Here is an 18,873-nt window from a genome sequence, read left to right as displayed (position 1 = left end):
TGTTTCATTATTTTCCTGAAATCAGAACATCTTTTATTGTGTTCAGATATAATGGGCTTCCAAGGCCAGTGGCATCTGTAGAAATGAAGTTGTTATCATCTAGCACTCTAATGAATTATATTTACATAATTAATGGGATAGTTGGTTTTGCTTAATTTGTTCTACACAATAGATATTGCTGTTGGGGCTGTCAGTAGCAAAGCAGATGAAATATGGCTGTTTGGGAGGTTAGTAAAATATTTTTTCTGTGCGATACTGTTTTATATAGAAAGGCTTCATTATTCTGTTTATTTTCCTGTACTGATGGCAACAAATCAGAAGCTATTTTAGTTGGAATCTTAATTTTCAAATTTTAGTTCATTTGACATCTTTTATAGTACTTGGAATTTTAGAACTGATGCTTTTTTGGTCTCTACTGCACCTTCATGTTTGTTTCTGTGAACTATAATAATGCATATAGTAGGTAAAAACTGAAATTCTAAAGGGGGATCATTTTCCAGAAGTGTAGCTCTCTTAAGTGCTGAGAACCTTTTGCTTTCTGTCTCTACTACACTCCTGCACATACGTGGAATAACATAATATTTATCATTTTCTGTCTTGTTTATTAAAACTTCCCAATGTTTTAGCATGAATAATAACTTGTGGCATACAGACACTGCTTTGTTTACCTCTTTATGTTTGATGGATACTAGTATTGTTTATACCTCTTGCCATTCTTGAGGAAGCTCTGTGAACATTTGCATACAAATATTCTTTGGGATATTCAGTTTTAGTTCTTTTTCATATTTACCTAGGAAGGAAATGCAGTTCACTATGATTCTGTTTAATGTATCACGGAATGCAAAAGTTTTTGACAAAAAAATTGTGACAGTTTATATGTGTGTCTGAGTTTTCATGACACACATGGTTAAACAAAAAAGTGCAGTTCAAATCAGACCTGAAAACTTCTCCATATCCTTAATGGCCCTGTTCCTGTCTCCTTGTAAAAGTATGACTGTTCGAGTTGCTGTGAAGTGGGGTTTGATCTCATTTCCAACCCCAGGAAATAATGATTCAAAGCATGTTTTTGTTGCTTATTGGCAATTTGTACTGTATACCTTTCTGCCAGAATTTTTTTTCATTTTCTTTAAGCCCAATTGAGTTTTCATCTTGTTGAGTTTTATAACTGTTACCACACACATGGTTTGCAAATATGTTCTGCCATTCTGTGTGCCCCCTTTTCACTCACTTGATGCTATTTTTGATGCACAGATGTTTTTAACTTAATGTCCAGCTTTTCTAATTTTTTTTGTTGTATTGCTTGTCTTTTATTATATTTAGGAAACAAGTACCAAATTTGAGGGCATAGAAAATTCCTTCTGTTTTCTGTTTTACTCTCTAAGTTGTATAGGTATTGCTCTTAAATTTAGGTCTTTGATCTATCTTGAATGTTGTTTAGATGATGAGTACAATTTAATATTTTTTGCATATGGCCTTTGGTTTTCTTAGTACTGTTTATGAAGAGACTGTTGTTCATTCCTCTTGGAAACATTCAAATAACAACAGTTGCCCACCATCTTGATCAGAAGTACTGTTTCTGTGCATTGATGTTTTATCAGAGTCAATATGGATAATGCAACATAGTCAAGCTATGTATGTGTATTAGTCACGGTTCTCTATAGTCATAGAACTTATAGATTGAATATCTCTCTATCTCTATCTCTCTGTCTTTCTCTTTCTCTGTGTGCACATGACTATTTATATATGGAAATTTATTGGAATGATTTATAGGCCTCAGTCCAATAATGGCTAATTGTGAATGGAAAGGCCAAGAATCAAGCAACTGCTCATTCCCATTGAGACTAGATCTTCTGTATATTTTGGAATCCCAAAGAAGTAGGCAAAAATGCTACTGAAGGAATGGATATGCTCACAAGTCGAGGGCAAGCAGGCCAAGAAGAAGGAACCCTTCCTTCTTTTATTGCTCTTACGTAGGCTTCCAGCAGTAGGTGTGGCCCAGATTAAAGATGTATCTTCTTGCCTTAAGATCCATGTGACAAGTGTGCCTTCCATTTCTGGATTATAGTTCATTTCAGATACAATCAAGTTGACAATGAAGAAAGCTATCACACTATGAATGGGCTAATGTTTCACACATATAGAGAATTAGCAGAGGAAATTGAGCCTTAGTAGTGCATGCCAGTTTTCCATGGCTGGTGGATCCATCACTGTAGATGATGTTTGGCATTTAGTCTTTATCCATCTCTTTTGTGATGCAGGAAAAAGATATCTTCCCATCAGGGAAAGGAGAAAGTGGTAGATTTGGCTAGGTTTCATGACACACATGATTAAACATAACAAGGCAGTTCAAATTGGACTAGAAAAGAGAGATTCCCACACAAAATGAAAAGCCCAGCACATGCTGTATGGACTCATTTTTGGTAGAAAATACAACATATGGAAAGCCCATTCTTTTGTTGCTAACTGAAGGACAAAACACTGTTTATGCAAAGTTGCCTTTCTCAAGAGAATGATTGATAATCTATTAAAAAATAAAGATCAGGGAGTGTGAGGAATGGCTCAGTGGTTAAAGTGCTTACCGCATAAGCAGAGGCACCTGAGTTAGGATCTCCAGAACCCATGTAAAAAGCTGTAGAAAGCAGCACTGTATGTAACACCAGCACTTGTGGAATGGGAGTACAGAGACAGGCAGACTAGCTGGAACAGTGATCAGCAGGTTCAGTGACAGACCCTATCCCTTAAATAATAATAATAATAATAATAATAATAATAATAATAATAATAAATAATTATTATTATTATTACGTGGGAAAACAACTGAGCCAGACTTCAAATGTTGACCTTTGGCCTCTGCTCATGGATACACAGGCACACAGATACATACAAAATGTTTACACACAATAGATGTGAGAGTTTACTCTGTTGGCTTTCATTCCTATCTTACTGATCTATATTTTTATATTTATGCCAGTAGTCATAAGATTTCTATTACTATGTAGTAAGTTTCAATGTCAAGAAAGAGGACACTCCCACACTTTGGATTTTTTGTTGTTTGTTTATATGTTTTGTTATTTTTAAAATGAAATTACATGTAGATTTAGAGTGAGTTTTTCTTTTTCTACAAAACAAAACAAAAATGCTATTGGGATTCAGTAGGAATTACATTGATTTTATAGTTTGCTTTGTCTAAAAAAAAATCTGTGGCTATGAGATGTCTCTGTTTAAGTATTTTTCAATTTTAGCAAATTTTTGTTGTTTCTTATTATTTTCAATGTGCAAATTTTTCCCATGTCGGATTGTTTCTTCCTAGAAATTTTATTATTTTGGGTGCGATGGAATTAATTGCTTAATTTCTGCCTGTGTTGTTCATTTTGTAGAAATATAAGTAATTTTATCTGTTGATTATGTATTTATACGTATATTGCAATATTGTTAAATAAAACTGCTAGTTTTCCTGAGGGGAAGATAACATTTATGTACTTTTCTTGCATTATGCCTTCAACTAAAATATCCAGATAATGTGGTGAATTCATTTAATAGAAGTCTATATCTCCCTCCTCTCCCCACTGCCTTTAGGATTTATCCTTACTTGTCACTCCTCTAATTCTAATGTGCATGAGAAAAAGCTTCTTTCTGCGAGTTTCTCAAATTGTAACGTCATGGAATCAAAGTCTTACTTTGTTTTATTTTTCACCTATTTATTTATTTGTTTTTTTTGAGACAGAGTTTCTCTGTGTAGTTTTGGTGCCCGTTCTGGATCTCGCTCAGTAAACCAGGCTGGCTTCGAACTCACAGAGATTCGTCTGGCTCTGCCTCCCAAGTGCTGGGATTACCACTGGTGCCACCTGGCCTGGCCCTTACTTTGTTTTAAAACAAAGTGTTTAAACCATTTTTCAACTTGTCTTAGTTAGGGTTATTACTGCTATTATAAAATACCATGACAAAAAGCACCTTGGAGAAAAACGGGTTTATTTGGCATATGATTCCATATCACTAGTTATTGAAGGACAGGAACTCAAACAGGGCAGGAGCAGATGCAGATGCAGTGCTGTGTACTGGCTCCCCATGGCTTACTCAGCTTGCTATCTTATAAAACCCAAGACCACCAGCCCAGGACAGTCCTGCCGACAATGGTCTGGCCCCTTCCACATCAATCACTAATTAAGAAAATGTCCTACAGGTTTGTCTGCAGGCTGAGCTTACAGAAGCATTTTCTCAGTTGAGGCTCATTTCTCTTGTATGACTCTAGCTCCTGTCAAGTTGACATAATGCTAGCCAGGACAAAACTAGTGACCATATTTTGCTAATAGGAGCCACTCCAGGCTGACTTATCTATCCTTTTGACATGTTCACTTAAATTTTTCATCCTTCACATCTTTTCTTGGTACAATAGGATCATCTAGGCTAGCTCTTCTTCTGCTCTTTATGTAAGTTGAAATTAACCTTTTCTGCAAGATAAGGCTTTTTTTAAGGATTTATTTGTTCTTATCTAATGTGCATGATTATTTTCCCTGTATGTATGTATGTGTGTGCACATGCATGCATGGTACCTATGCAGGCCATTAGAGAGTGTCTGGAGTTACAGATGGTTGTGACCTGCCATGTGGTTGCCGGAAATAGTACCTGGGTCCTCTGGAAGAGCAGCCAGTGCTCTTAACTGCTGAGTCATCTCTCCAGTCCCCTAAATATTTTTAAAATAGGTTCTTAGAAAGGAGTAAAACGTTTAAAATGATTATTTTATTATTTGATAAATATCTGCAAAACACGGAGAGGCATGAGATTGTTGAATTTTTAACTTTTTGTCCAAAAAGAAATACAGTTTTGACAGTACCTTTTCATCAGAAGAGTTCCTTCTATAACTCACTTTTAGAATTTTCAAAGGTTCTCAGAGATGTCCCCACCAAGGTTGGTGCTTCTGGTCGGCTAAAGGATACAGATTTATATCTGTCTAGTCCATTTCAATTGCTTTGTTATGTTCTTGTTTTGCTTTTCTTTTGTGATTTATTTTGTCTTTGTGTATTGGGCTAGAGAAAAAGACTTTGTTGGAGGAATTAATTCTACAAGAAAAACCTATTTTTAAACTTTCTAAACACAACAGGACAATTACAGAGCATTTATGACAATATTTACAAGACCTTTGCAACCTCAAGACAGTAAACCTGTGCCTGGAGCTGGGGAGGTGGACACGATGGGCCCCTGGAGCTGGAGATCTGTTGGCAATTGATAGCTGCTGGGAGAAGACAAATTAGACTTCCTTAAGTTTGTGACCCCTGCTTTCTCAACCATCTTCCAGGGAAGGCCCTACTTCAGAGAGTATTTGTAGAAAACAAATTTGGTTTTAAAGAAAGAACATGAGGTCAGACAGATGGGGAGGTGGGGTGAGTCTGGGGAAAGTCGTGAAGAGTATGAATGTGATCAAACAATATTGTATGAAATTCTCAATTAATAAAAATATTTAAAAGAATGTTTTAAAACTATTGTCTTGGCTAACTGGTGTAGGGTTAGTGGTTTGTGTCCTGTTGTGGTACCATGTAGACTGTCAGTTGAGCTTTTCTTATAAAGCTAGGATTTGGTCTACTTCTTTTATATATTTTTTTTCTCTCTAAAAAACAGTAAGCTTAAAAAACAAACACAAAACATTTATTAATGGAACATTATTATGTTATTTTGTTATTGAATCTGATAATAGAGTTTATCAGACAGTTTGGAGACTGGAAAGTAGACCATAACTTTATTCTTTTCACTTTATTCCTTTACAGTGTTTTCCTCATTGCAAAACTCAGCTTTTTATTTAACTCAGTATTGCCTTGAAAAGAGAAGACAGAGTTCAGATAGTATGCTCATATAATACAATTGAAAAATATCTATAACCCCAGGAAAGATCTGTAGCATTGCTATAATGTTAAGTGACAAAGATTTTTAATGCAATTATTTATAAAAGTGTATTATTTTTCATGTTTTAAAATTTTAACTTATAAATGGGTTCCATTATATGCCTTTTACTTTTGAAGGTGTGTGTGTGTGTGTCTTCATGTCTGTCCGTCCATGTGTGTCCAAAGAGTCCAGAGGAAGGTATCAGATCCCCTGGAGCTAGAGAGTTATAGGCAGTTGCCTGAAGTGGGTGCTAGGAACTGATCTTGGGAAGAAAAACTTGGTCAACTATTGAGCCATCTCTCCAGTCCCTAGTATATGCCATCCTAATTTTCCAGTTAGTTCTTACTTGAATTTAAAGAGAGTGTCTTGCTTGATTGCATACTTTGGTGTTTAGAGAACTAAACTCACCAGGGACCGGATGTGAAAACCATCTCTAGGAGAACAGCTCTGAGCTACATTTAGGAGAATGCACACTGGAGAGCTGATAGTGTTCAAACACTGTAATTGAGGTTCATTTCCTGTTGCCTCCAAGAGTGATCTCTGCATTGGTACCAATGAGTGGAACCTGTAGTGGTGAATTTAATGAAAACCTGTATAAAATACTAAAACTTTTCTTACACATGTATGTATGTAATACTACATTTTGAATGCCAGGCTTCTTCCTAGTGTTAGAATCTGTTACTTAATACTTATTGTGTCTCTGCAGCAGCCTTGCAAAGTAACTGCTCTTACCCATATTACAAAGACTGTTGCCAGTAAACTTGCCCAAGTTGATGTAGTATAAAAATGTGAGTCATAGTTCAAATATAGCATGCTTCTTCATTAGTTAATAGAAAAAGCAACTGTTTATGTTGTTTAGATGAATCTCAAATAAAAATTTGGCAAGTCAATCTACATTGCCAAATATTTTCCAAAGTGTTTCTTGCATTAAATCTGTAAAATAATTATGAACAAATTAATGTTCTTGATTATGCCAATTTTTGCTGATGACTTTGGAGTCAATTATGAGGCAGAATTGGCTGAGCACCAGTCTGTAGAGTGTGACATTCATTGAGTCCAAAAGGTAGTTGATGACACCAACATGGCAAAGCTGCAGCTGGAGAATGATACTGAAGCCCTCAAGGAGGAACTGCTGTTCATAAAGAAGAATCATGAAGAGGAAGTCAAAGGACTAGAAGCCCAGATTTCCAGTTCCGGGTTGACCATGAAAGCGGATGCCCCCAAATCTCAGGACATCAGCAAGATCATGGCAGACATCCAGGCCCAGTATGAGGAGCTGGCTCAGAAGAACCATGAGGAACTGGACAATTACTGATCCCAGCTAATCAGTTGCTGTTACCATCAAGTCTACTGAAATCAGACACTGAGACCACACTCTTAGAGCTGAGAAATACCTTCCAGCCCATGGACATTAACCTGGACTTCATGAAAAATTAGAAGGAAAGTTTGGAGGACAGCCTTGGGGATGTGCATGCCTGATACAACACACAGATGGCGTATCTCACTGGGGTCCTTTTTCACCTTTAGTCAGAGCTGGCACAAACCTGGGCAGAAACAGTGTCAGACCCAGGAATACAAAACCTTGCTGAATATCAAAGTCAAGCTTGAGGCTGAGATTGCCACCTACTGCTGCTTGCTGGAAGATGGGAAAGACTTGAGTCTCAATGCCCTGGGCTGCAGCAAGTTCATGCAAACTATCTGGAGAATAACTACCTGCAAGGTTGTAGATGGCAAAGTGGTGCCCCAGAGCAGTAACACCATAGTTTTGAGGTACTGAGGCTAAAAAGGAAGGTACCCCCTGGGACTAAGAGACCAATAAAAGTTGAAAGATCACTACATAAAATAATAATGATAATAATAAATTAATTAACCAAATTAACAAGCCATAAAATGAAGTATGTTTCTAGAGACCCAAAATCTTATAATGACTTCTGTTGAAGCCTGTAGACAGAAAATGCTTATAGGAAAAAGGAGTATATTTTACTTAACAAGACATAGGTTCATTAATAAAAAGAAATAGTTGCTTTAAATTGTGACTAATACTTCTCTTGGCTGCAGTAAAAAGTTATAAGTTGATAAGTCATACCAAAATTATGTAATGATTTGAGTCATATTTTGTGTTTCATTATGTTCTGCATTCTGTTACTTTTTCATAATAGAGCATCTGAATCATGGAGAATGAAAATGTGGTCATATTATACAATGCTGGATCATAAGAATAGTCATCTTGAGGCTACACTAGTTAAATAAAATATTGACTTTTGTATGTATACATAGATGAAGATGGACTTTATATTTTCAACAACTGATGGGTTTATGTTAACTCACAATGCTGATTTTCTTTTCTTTGAACTCACTGGGAAAGATTTTTCTTCTCCCACTAGATTGTGTATTGATCTTTTCTTTTTATGTACCATGAAAGACTGTTATTTATTAAATTATTTCTATCATTTTAATTTTGTGAATGATTGTTAGGAGATTTTTCTCCAGTGTCAGTATTAACCACCACCACATACAGTCTCGTAGTTTCCCGCTACTCTTCTGTTTCTGTTACAAAAGCATTCGAGTTAATCAAATATAAAAGAGGAAGTGTTTATTTTTGGTTTGTGATTTTAGTATATATTTGGTAGATGCGGTTATTTCTGTGTCTTTGGTCTATGTTTGGTAGGAATGGTTATTTCTGATGCTGTGGGAAGGTAGAAGAGTGTCTTGTTGGGGAATGGATGGTAAATCCAAAGTGCTCACCTCATGTTGGCTGGGAAGCAAGAAAAAAAGAGACAGGACCAGAGTCAGGTTTCCCCTCTGAGGTTATGGTCTATGGCAGTCCATTGACACCTGTCCCAATGGCAGTGGCCATGCAGCAGTACCAAGCTGCAGACTGATCCTTTAACTCTTAGGGCTTTGGGGAATGTTTAAGATAAAGCTATAGCACTCCTACTCCAGGACCTTATTCATATCCCCATGCAAAATGTTTTCTGTCTGTAATAATCTGAAATGTTTGACCATTCAAGCATTGCTCAAACGTCCATGTCCAAATTCTCCTACTTCCAAGCAAAACTCAGCCATGCATATTTGTAAAAGTAAAAAAAAAAAAAAGTTATAACTCCAGAATATAATTATAAACATTCCTATGTGAAAAACAAAGAATGGAAAAATAAAGAGAAATGAAACTATGATTCAAATCATATCAATTTTTCATATAGACTGATGATTTTTCTCAATTTTATAATGATGTGAATAAAAGCATGAATCATATTTTCAAGAGAGAAATGTACAAACTATGTTCCAAGTTCCATAAATACACTCATTAGCATGTAAATCGGTTTATGGCTCTACAGTGAATAAATCGTGTTTTTAAATTTTACTTTGCCTTTACCCTCTATTTTTTTAAAAGGTTGACTAATTCAGAAATTGTAGATTTTTTTGAAACTTTAATAATCATTTCTATATGATGATTTCTAGGCTAGTATTAAGTTTTAATGTAAAGAATTGAAATGTTAAGTAACCTGTTTTCCATCATTTTTAGGTTATGGTGTTTGTACATGCTCGCAATGCCACCGTACGAACAGCCATGTCTCTAATAGAAAGAGCAAAAAATAGTGGCCAGATTTCCTACTTTCTGCCTACCCAAGGACCAGAGTATGGACATGCGTTAAAGCAGGTGAGTACCAGTGACCTGAACACAGGGACCAATGCACATGATGTGCCTGCTACACAGGTCTTGATGGCTGATCTACAGTTGTAGATTCTAAGAAGTTAATTTTACATATTTACTAACTTTTGTGACTTAATAAATATTTTATAAGTTAACATATAAAGTAAAGGGTTTCACTGGAATATTTTCATACATGTTCTTTGTTCTTATTCATCCCCTTCAACTAAAGACTTTCGCTTTTTAAGACAGGGTCTCACTTACTGATCTTCTAAAAGGTCTGAATGAATGATAAAGCCACTTATCATTTCCATGCACGAATGTAACTGAAGTGTTTATTTCTACCTTTTAAAATGTAACTGGGATATAAAGTGCATTTGCATTCATAAAATAAGTTAACATCTAATGGGTTTTTTATTTTTAAAACTAATAAATTAGAATTTTTTAGCTTACTCAGTTTTAGCTTCTAAAGTTAATATTGCCAAACATAGCCTAACTAAACAAGAGATCTTTAATTATATAAAAGAATCCTAAGAACGATATTTTACTACTCCTTGTATGTGTAAAGGAGTTTTATATTGTTCAGTCACCTGCATCCTGGTTAGGAAAACAAAGCCTTGGGTTTCCACATTAGAATATGCATATCACCCTGATTCCTGGGTGATTTTGTGCTCATTACAGTTTAAAAATCAGCAACAGTATCTTGTGATTTTTTTTTTAGTGGATTTTACTTAAATATATTAATTCACTAACAATTTTCATCAAGATTAGGCAAACTCTGGCCTTGTGGTCAAACATATCCCTGACTCACATTTGAGAGCACAGCCAGTACTGTAACTTTATTACTCATGGCTGTTTTCTTGTGGTACAGGAGACTGGGTAGTTATAATAGAGACAGCAAAATACTTTTGTTCCTCAACTGGAAATGTGTCCTGACCTAAACTTCAACCTATAAAAATAAATTTTCTATTGGTATAAAGTGATTACTTCCAAATGTATTTGTGACATTTAACGGACTGTTTGCTTAAAGGCTGTAAGCTCACAGACCTCATGCTGTGCACTTTTACATGCCTTAGAGTTCTCTAGAAGAATAGAACTGATAGATTGAAAATATATATTTTATATATATATGAGAGAGAGAGAAAGAAAGAAACAGGACTTATTAGAATGGCTTACAGGCTGTATTTCAGCTAATCCAACAATGGCTGTCTACCAACGGAAAGCCCAAGAATTCGGTAATTGTTCAGCCCATGAGGCTGGATGTCTCAGATGTCTCCAGTATACACTGGAATCCCAAAGGAGACTTTAATGCCAATGAAGGAATGGACTTGCTTATCAGGATAAGCAGCAAAAAAGAGCCAGCTTCCTTCCTCCATGTTCTTCTGTAGACTGTCAGCTGAAGGTGTGGTCTAGATTAAAGTATGTCTTCCTACCTCAAAGACGTGAATTAGAAGTGGGTCTTCGCACTGCAAATGATTTAATTCAGGAAAAAAAAATCCCTCATAAGTGTACCCAGCAGCCTGGGTTTTAATTAATTCCAGCTATAGTCATGTTGACAACACTTAGTGAACATTTCTCACATGTATTGCTTTCGTGAATATATTTCACATATACTTCCTTAGGCATTTTTCACATGTACTGTCTTGGTGAACATACTATTTCACAAATACTGCCTTAGTCAAGGATATTTGTCATTATGGCCACACTGTGGACTTCACCATTGTCTTGTAAAGTTTTAAATTCTAACTCCAATCACCTAATGCCATTTGTTTTGAATGTCAGATCGTCTTTTCAGTTTTGAGCCATACAAGTTACTCATTCTTATCTCTTTATAAAATACCCTGTTACATAGCATCTCTTTTGTAGTTTGTATTTTTCGAGTTATTTATAAATCATCAATTTGTAAGAATCCTTGAAAAGTCAGCTTGGTATTCATAAGTCTGGTTTTATTTCTATGGAAATAAAAATCAACGCTCTGGTGTTTAAAAGCCAAGCCCTGAGCCACCCAGTAGACTTCTGGTTACTTCCCGCCTCTCAGTCCTCACAGCTTCTTCTCTTGTAGATAACTCACACTCACTATTTAATAGTTATACTATTGTTCAGCATTTATGAATTGCTTCCTAGTGCCAGGCATTCTTTTATTGCCTTTTAATTTATCCAGTCCTCATGCCATAGTGATATAGGTTTGTACTATTCCCCTCCTTTGAAATGGCATGTGTGTAAGAAATTCTGATACACTGTCAAATACTCTTATGCATGTAGTTACAGTTATTCACAGATGCCTATTCTGAAAAAAAAAGTAACACTGAGAAATTGAAATTTTTATGCAGGTGAATAGATACAGGTGAGTAGATGTGCAAATACCTAGTCATTTTTTATTATCCTTTTAGATATTTTTGTGATGCTTTATATTTTTATCCTAACCCAGTTATTATTTCTTTTCATTTTTTTGCAAGAATTAATGCTTGTTTTTTTCTTTTTCATGGAACATTGTCCTATATACCTCTGTTCCTAGCCCTTCGTGTATTTGTCCAATAGCAGGTACCCCCAAATTACTTTTTTTTATACTTTTAGTCCTAAAAGAAAGGTAATATTAGCCGGGCGGTGGTGGCGCACGCCTTTAATCCCAGCACTCGGGAGGCAGAGCCAGGCGGATCTCTGTGAGTTCGAGGCCAGCTTGGGCTACCAAGTGAGCTCCAGGAAAGGCGCAAAGCTACACAGAGAAACCCTGTCTCGAAAAACCAAAAAAAAAAAAAAAAAAAAAAAGAAAGGTAATATTATAAATATTTCACTTTAATTTTTTTCATTTGACTGGTACCATTATACTGAATTTTAAAGACTCTTATCCCCTGAAGCTGGGAACGTACTTTGCCTGTGACTCCTATGTCCTCCCATCTCTCCCCTTCCTTTCTCTCACTCCCTCTCTGACTGGTCCCACTCCCCGTACATGTCTCCTTTGCCACAATGATTCCTTAACCCTTAGGTTTCTTGCAGTTCATTGCTTATCTAGAAAGGCCTTTAAAAGCACTTTTAAAAAATTAATTTCGAAGCCGGGCATAGTGGCACACACCTTTAATCCCAGCGTTCAGGAGGCAGAGGCAGGTGGACTCTTATGAGTTTGAGGACACCATGATCTACATAGTGAATTCCAGGACAGCCCAGACTACATACACAGACATTGTCTCAAAAAACAAACAAAAAAGTTATTTAGTTTATATGTATGGACTTTTTTCCTGCATGTGTATCTATATACCACATTCATTGAATGCCTACAGAGGCCAGAAGAAGGGATCAGATGCATATGATCCACCATGTGGGTGCTGGTTGTTGAACCTGAGTACTCTGGATGAGCAGTAGTACTCTTAATTGCTGAGCTATCTCTTCAGCTCCTTAAAAGCACTTCCTCCTAATAGTTTTATTTTGTATCACTATTTCAGTGTAAATGGTAAAAACCAAAAGGAAAGTTCATTCTCTTCCCTCCTCCTGCCTCCTTTGCTTCCCCCACCACCCGCCTTCTCTCTCACCTCTTCTTCTCTCCGACCTCTCCTCCTCTTTTTCTTACATGTATGGATGTATGTGAATATAGTAATGAAAATCTATGCCGCTGTCACTACTCAAAGGGAATCTCACCAACCCATAGCAGGTACGCTGCAGGACTCATATCATTACCATCTTTAATATCAGAGACAGCTCAGTCACAAACCTGCTGTGTTTCCACACTGTCTCCTGAAGTAGGAAGGTGGAGAAAGTTAAGTAAAATGTTCCAGAAGTGAATAGTTCTAGCTATACAGCTTAGTGTTTGTGCATGGCCAGGCTTGTCCCAAGAGTTACAGAGGGTGCACAGAGAAAAACATAAAGCACAGGAATTCCATGACTCCATTCCTAGACCCTCAGACATCTCTTCATTTCTGAGACTTGGTTTCTCTTCATTCAGGTTCAGTGAGCTACTGTCGGCCTTGCCCATCCTAGTGCCTTTCTGTGTCTTGAAATGTTTTAGAAACTGTATGAAAGTTACTATTTTCAGAATTGTACATGAACAACTAAACATAAAATGAGAGGATAAAAACAATATAGATCCAATTAGTCCTGCATGTTATTGTTTTATTCCTATTCCCCACAAAGAGACTGCTTCAGGAAAACTCAGATTTTGTAAAATAGAATAGACCTCAAAGAATTGCTGGCACTTGTGTTTATAGAAATAGACAAATCATTAGGGATGCAGATCTTTTCATTATTAAACCATTGTTTTAATTAGAATCATCACATTTGTCTCTCTCAAGATCTTGACTTTTTTTAGGAACAAAATTTTTGTTGTTGTTGTAGGTTTTTGTTTTTTTGAGACAGGGTTTCCCTGTGTAGCTTTGAACCTTTCCTGGAACTCACTCTGTAGCCCAGGCTGGCCTCGAACTCACAGAGATCCACCTGGCTCTGCCTCCTGAGTGTTGGGATTTAAAGGCGTGCGCCACCACCGCCCGGCCAAGGTTTTTTTAATAGGCTTTACATATTTTAGTACTCACTTCTGTGCATGGCTTCTCTTACCAATGGTTACTAATCTGAGTCCAGTTCTTTGTTTGGTTTTGTTACATATACCGTGTGTTAGTGTTTACTATTGCTGTAAACAGACGCCATAACCTCAGGAGCTGAGAGTGCTACATCTTCGATGCAACAGGAAGTCAGCTGACTGTCACACTGAGTGACACTTGAGAAAAGAGACCTCAAAGCCTGCCCCCAGTGTGACACACTTCCTCCAACATGACCACAACTCCTAATAGTGCCACTTCCTTTGGGGACTGTTTTATTTCAAGCTGTCACACTATATCAAACAGTTCTTTTAGTTGAAAATGTCCCACCATATGAAAAACCTAAAAAAGATGCTAACTAGAAATTTGTAGTGAACAAATTAGAATAACATACCTGAAAACTAATTTAAAGGATAATTTTATGACGTAATTATCTCTTTCTACCTTTTAACTACCTGTTTTCTTGTCTTCACTGAAGTAATGACAACTGGAGTTGATTGAACTTTGTTACAAGCTATATGAGAGTATTAATGATTTTCTTTATTTTTGTTTTTGCATCTTCATTCATGTGTCACTGTGGCCACATAATATCAGAATTTCTTATAATTTCTGATTAGTAACGATAGTAGGTAGAATATAAAGGAATTCCCTTTACCTTAGTCCTTACTTTATGCATATGTAAAATACTACCTTCTCAGATTGTTGTTTCCTAGGCCAAATATCACTGATCTGCTTTGGTGATGCCAATTAATACAGTAATTATGCTGTTCATTACAGCCATGTAGAATGATATCAAAAGGGGTTTTTTGTTTTTAGTATTTTTAAAGATAAAGTTATAGAAAATTACTTTTAAAAAAAATCACTGCCTGCTTAGCTGAGTTTTCAGAAGCTTGACAGTAATACCATATAGAATAATGGCTTTCAATCTAAGCAAATCTGGATTTTAATTTAACTCACCCACTCTAACATAGCCTTTAAATCTCACTGAGCATTACATGCAGTGGCAAAAGCATTTAAATCTTTAGTTTTTCTGTTCAAAATGAAGTAATAATAATTCTTCACCCAACATAAAATGAATGCTTTGTGAAAGAAGAATAAAATAATGACTTAAGAGGATGATGCATGCAACAGGATTTAAGCTAAAAGACAGAACCACAAAAATATGGACTGTAAAGCAATAAACAAGTGGGGAAATATTAATAGCAGCTGTAACAGCATAATATCCGTAACGATATGTGCACTTGCAGATTCAGTAACAAACTAAACATGACATTTCTAGCAAGCAAATGAGAAAAAACAGAAATTAAACAGGCAAACAAGCTTTGGAGGAAAAAATCTTGCTAGATAAAATGAACAGATTGTTTTGTAGCTGGACATTTTCCTGTGCCCCACCCGGTTGGCAGCCGCTGAGACCCAGGTAAACACACAGTGGCTTATATTAATTAGAACTGCTAGGCCATTAGCTCAGGCTTACTACTAACTAGCTCTTACACTTAAACTCAGCCCATTTCTGTTAATCTGTGTGTCACCACGTGTTCTATGGCTTTACCTGTGTGCCATTACATGCTGCTCCCTGGACAGCGGGCTGGCGTCGCCTGATTCAGCCTTCCTCTTCCCAGAATTCTCCTTGTCTGCTTATCCCACCTATACTTCCTGCCTGGCTACTGGCCAATCAGCATTTTATTAAACCAGTGTGCAAAAGCATTATCCCACAGCAATTTTTAAATTGTCAAAAAACTAAACATTTAGGGCTCTGCAAATTAAGAACACTTGCTGTTCTTGCAAAAGATCAGAGATTGGTTCCTAGGGCCTGCATGAGATTGCTCATAACCACCGGTAACTCTTGTTCTTGGAGGACCCAGTAGCCTCTTCTGGATTCCCACAGCAACCGGATGCAAACATGTATAAACAAATTAAAAATAAAAATTAAAACTTTAGCCTGGTGGCAGTGGTACATGCCTTTAATCCCAGCACTTGGGAAGACAGAGCCAGGTGGATCTCTGTGAGTTCGAGGCCAGCCAGGTCTATAGAGCGAGATCCAGGACAGGCACCAAAACTACACAGAGAAACCCTGTCTTGAAAAACCAAAAATTAAAAATTAAAAATAAAAACTTTAAACATTATGAAGATAATTTGAGGATTTGACATACTCAGATTTTCTGAAGCACTGACCAATTCAATGTTTTAAAATTAGTTCTAGTATCTTTTATTTTTTTTCTTTTATCTTTTATATATAACCTTTAAGTCTAACATCCTAAATGTGGGGATTCTCAAAAAAAAAAAAATCAAAATAAAGTGTTAATCTGCATTAAGAATTTTATTTCAACACATTCACATACAGGCTTTACATGTTTACAGTTGTCAAGGGGTTTTAAAGGAAACTATGGACAACTGTTCACTTAAGATGTACTTTATTAGGAATAAAAATTTTAGGAGTTAATCAAATGATTCTGTGGTTAAGAGTGGATCCCAGCACCCACATGGTAGTTTGCAAACATCTGCAATTCCAGCTTCAGGGCATTGATGCCCTCTCTGGCCTCTTGGTGCATCAGGCATGCACATGGTACATATACATATATGCAATCAGAAAACCCATACATATAAATTAAATAAATATTACTAGATAATAACTGTTTCCTACTGTGTTAGAAAACGTTCAATTTTAAATAAAGACCAACTCTAGTTTTGTTGATAACCTCACAACTGTCTCTGTAAGAGACAGGAGACGGACAAGGGTGGAGCTTCTCCCCTATGACATTGGGAATTTCACATAGAACTTAGAAATAAATATTTGTATAGATATCAAGCAGTGTGGTAAATGACATTTTAAGAAAACAGTAAGCAGTTCTTTGCAAACAAAGAAGGGAAGCAGATTCATTTAAGCTACCAGCCTTGCATTTCGGTAGGCGGGCAGTAAGGGTACAAGTCATTCCAAGGAGAAGAAAGAGACCACAGGTAGTGGAAACATGAGACATTTGGAGAAGGGTGTTCTTTTCTCCTTGAAGTGTAAGTTATGTGGAGGACTAGGCTTATAGATTTGGTCAGAATATAGAGGGGTTAAATTCTATTTTTCACCCTTTAGACTTTCTCTGTTTGCAATGTGGTACAATGAAGATTGTTAAAGGGCCAAATTTTATACAAGAATTGGGTGATGACAACGTAGGACTCATTTTCCTGGAGGCAGGGAAATTCCCATGACCCTGGATTCATTTCAGTGAAATCTATCATATGGCTCACTTTCAGTAAGTGAGATTCCTTTTTTAATTACTATTGTTACAATTTTTGTTACTTCTTTTTAAAACATATTTTAGAAGTTAATATGTTTCTTATAAATTTATTGATATTATCCAGGATCTGTGATATTTCAGAAAAGTGTGTTAGTTGCAAAGTCTAGGGCTACCACTAGAACTTTTTAATAATTAGTCATCATGACAGAAATCAGCAAAAAAGCCACAAATTGTCAGTACCTGTACCAGTCTTGAAAACACAGAGGACCAGGTTTGAATGTATGGTACATTATAACCTTAAACCTTCATGTATCCAAGATTGTTTTTCTGACTCTACTCCATGTAATATAAAAAGAATTATAGAAAGAGTAGAAAAAAGTATCAGTGTGATCTTTGTTCTGAATGACAAATGATAATATGATCAACTGTATATTTACTTTGAATAGTAGTTTAATAAATATAAAAAGCAATACAGTGCTAAGAAAAAATAAACCTAGAGAATGGTTTGTCACTGAGAAAGTGACATTTAAGTTATGATGTGTCAGTTGGGTGGTAGATGTTGTTCAATGAAAAAGCCTATGCATCAGGAAAATAGCATTTTCAAGAAAATGGGAGAAACTGAGTCAAATGAACTAAAATATAAAGATAAATTGGGAGTGGCCAGTAGTAGTTTTATGTCATGCTTTATGCAGGAGTGTGGTGTTGGTAACAGTGACTAAATCATAAAGGCCTTGAGCATTATGGAACACGCTTAATGTCTTCAATGCAGGAGATAAAGATAAGAGCCGTTAGAGGAAGGAAGCAGTGGCATCAGTGCTTTGTTTGTAGAACAGACAGGTAAGGCTTGATAACAGAAGATTGGAAGACCAGTTACAGAAGGGACTTCATTGTGGAACACTCAAAAATATTGCCAAGTCTTGGCTAGTGGTATGTGCCAGAATAAGGAAGAAAAAAAGATCTAGAAGTTTCAAAATTCTAAAAGATGTTTACATAGGACGTGATACCGTATGTCTACACCCTATCACATAGCAGGCTTAGGCCAGAGAATTGTAAGTTTAAAACCAACCTGGGCTATAAAGTAAAACCTTGTCTCATAAAACAAAACATCGGTTTACTGTGTTGACTAAATAGTTGAGTCACAAGAGAAAAAGACTTAGGGAAGAAAGGATTAGATCAGAGGAAAACATGTAAATCATGGATATCTTTGCCATCTTTGAGATGCCTGTGATATTTACTTAATTTAGCATCTGGATGCATCTTTGAGTTTGGTATATCAAACTGTAAAGTAGAATGAAGTTCCATCATATGTAGAAAAATGAATGTGTCTGAAGATCTTCACATTTTTGGTGTCTCAAGTCAGTTCCAGACAGATATCATGTTTTCTCTCAGTCTCGTACCTTAAATTTTATATAAAACAGAAAATCATCAATGTAAATAGGGTGTGAAAGTAGAAACGAAACTGTAGGGTCACATGGGGCCCTGATGGGATGATTGCAGGAGAAATAGGAACACAAGGGTTGTGGGGGTAGAATATGCTCCAAGTGTACTTCAAGGAAAGGTCTTATATAACCCAGTACTATATACTGGGAATATTTGCCAA

General features: G+C 36.3%; 1 protein-coding gene and 1 pseudogene across 1 annotated transcript in view; both read left to right on the top strand.

Annotated features, from left to right (window-relative positions):
• The window catches only part of Ascc3 (activating signal cointegrator 1 complex subunit 3), a 323,710-nt gene that overhangs the window by 135,725 nt on the left and 169,112 nt on the right, over positions 1-18,873 (top strand). The window contains exon 14 of the mRNA XM_006983742.4: positions 9,401-9,535. Coding sequence (XP_006983804.1) covers positions 9,401-9,535 — 135 coding nt within the window. The remainder of the gene's footprint in view (positions 1-9,400; positions 9,536-18,873) is intronic.
• Positions 6,682-7,779, top strand: LOC102926021 (keratin, type I cytoskeletal 18 pseudogene; annotated as a pseudogene).

The sequence above is a fragment of the Peromyscus maniculatus genome, chromosome 16 (genome assembly GCF_049852395.1).
Source record: "Peromyscus maniculatus bairdii isolate BWxNUB_F1_BW_parent chromosome 16, HU_Pman_BW_mat_3.1, whole genome shotgun sequence".
In the NCBI taxonomy this organism is placed as follows: Eukaryota; Metazoa; Chordata; class Mammalia; order Rodentia; family Cricetidae; genus Peromyscus; species Peromyscus maniculatus.
Note: the sequence above shows the minus strand (reverse complement) of the source record. Positions and strands in the feature narration are given on the sequence as shown.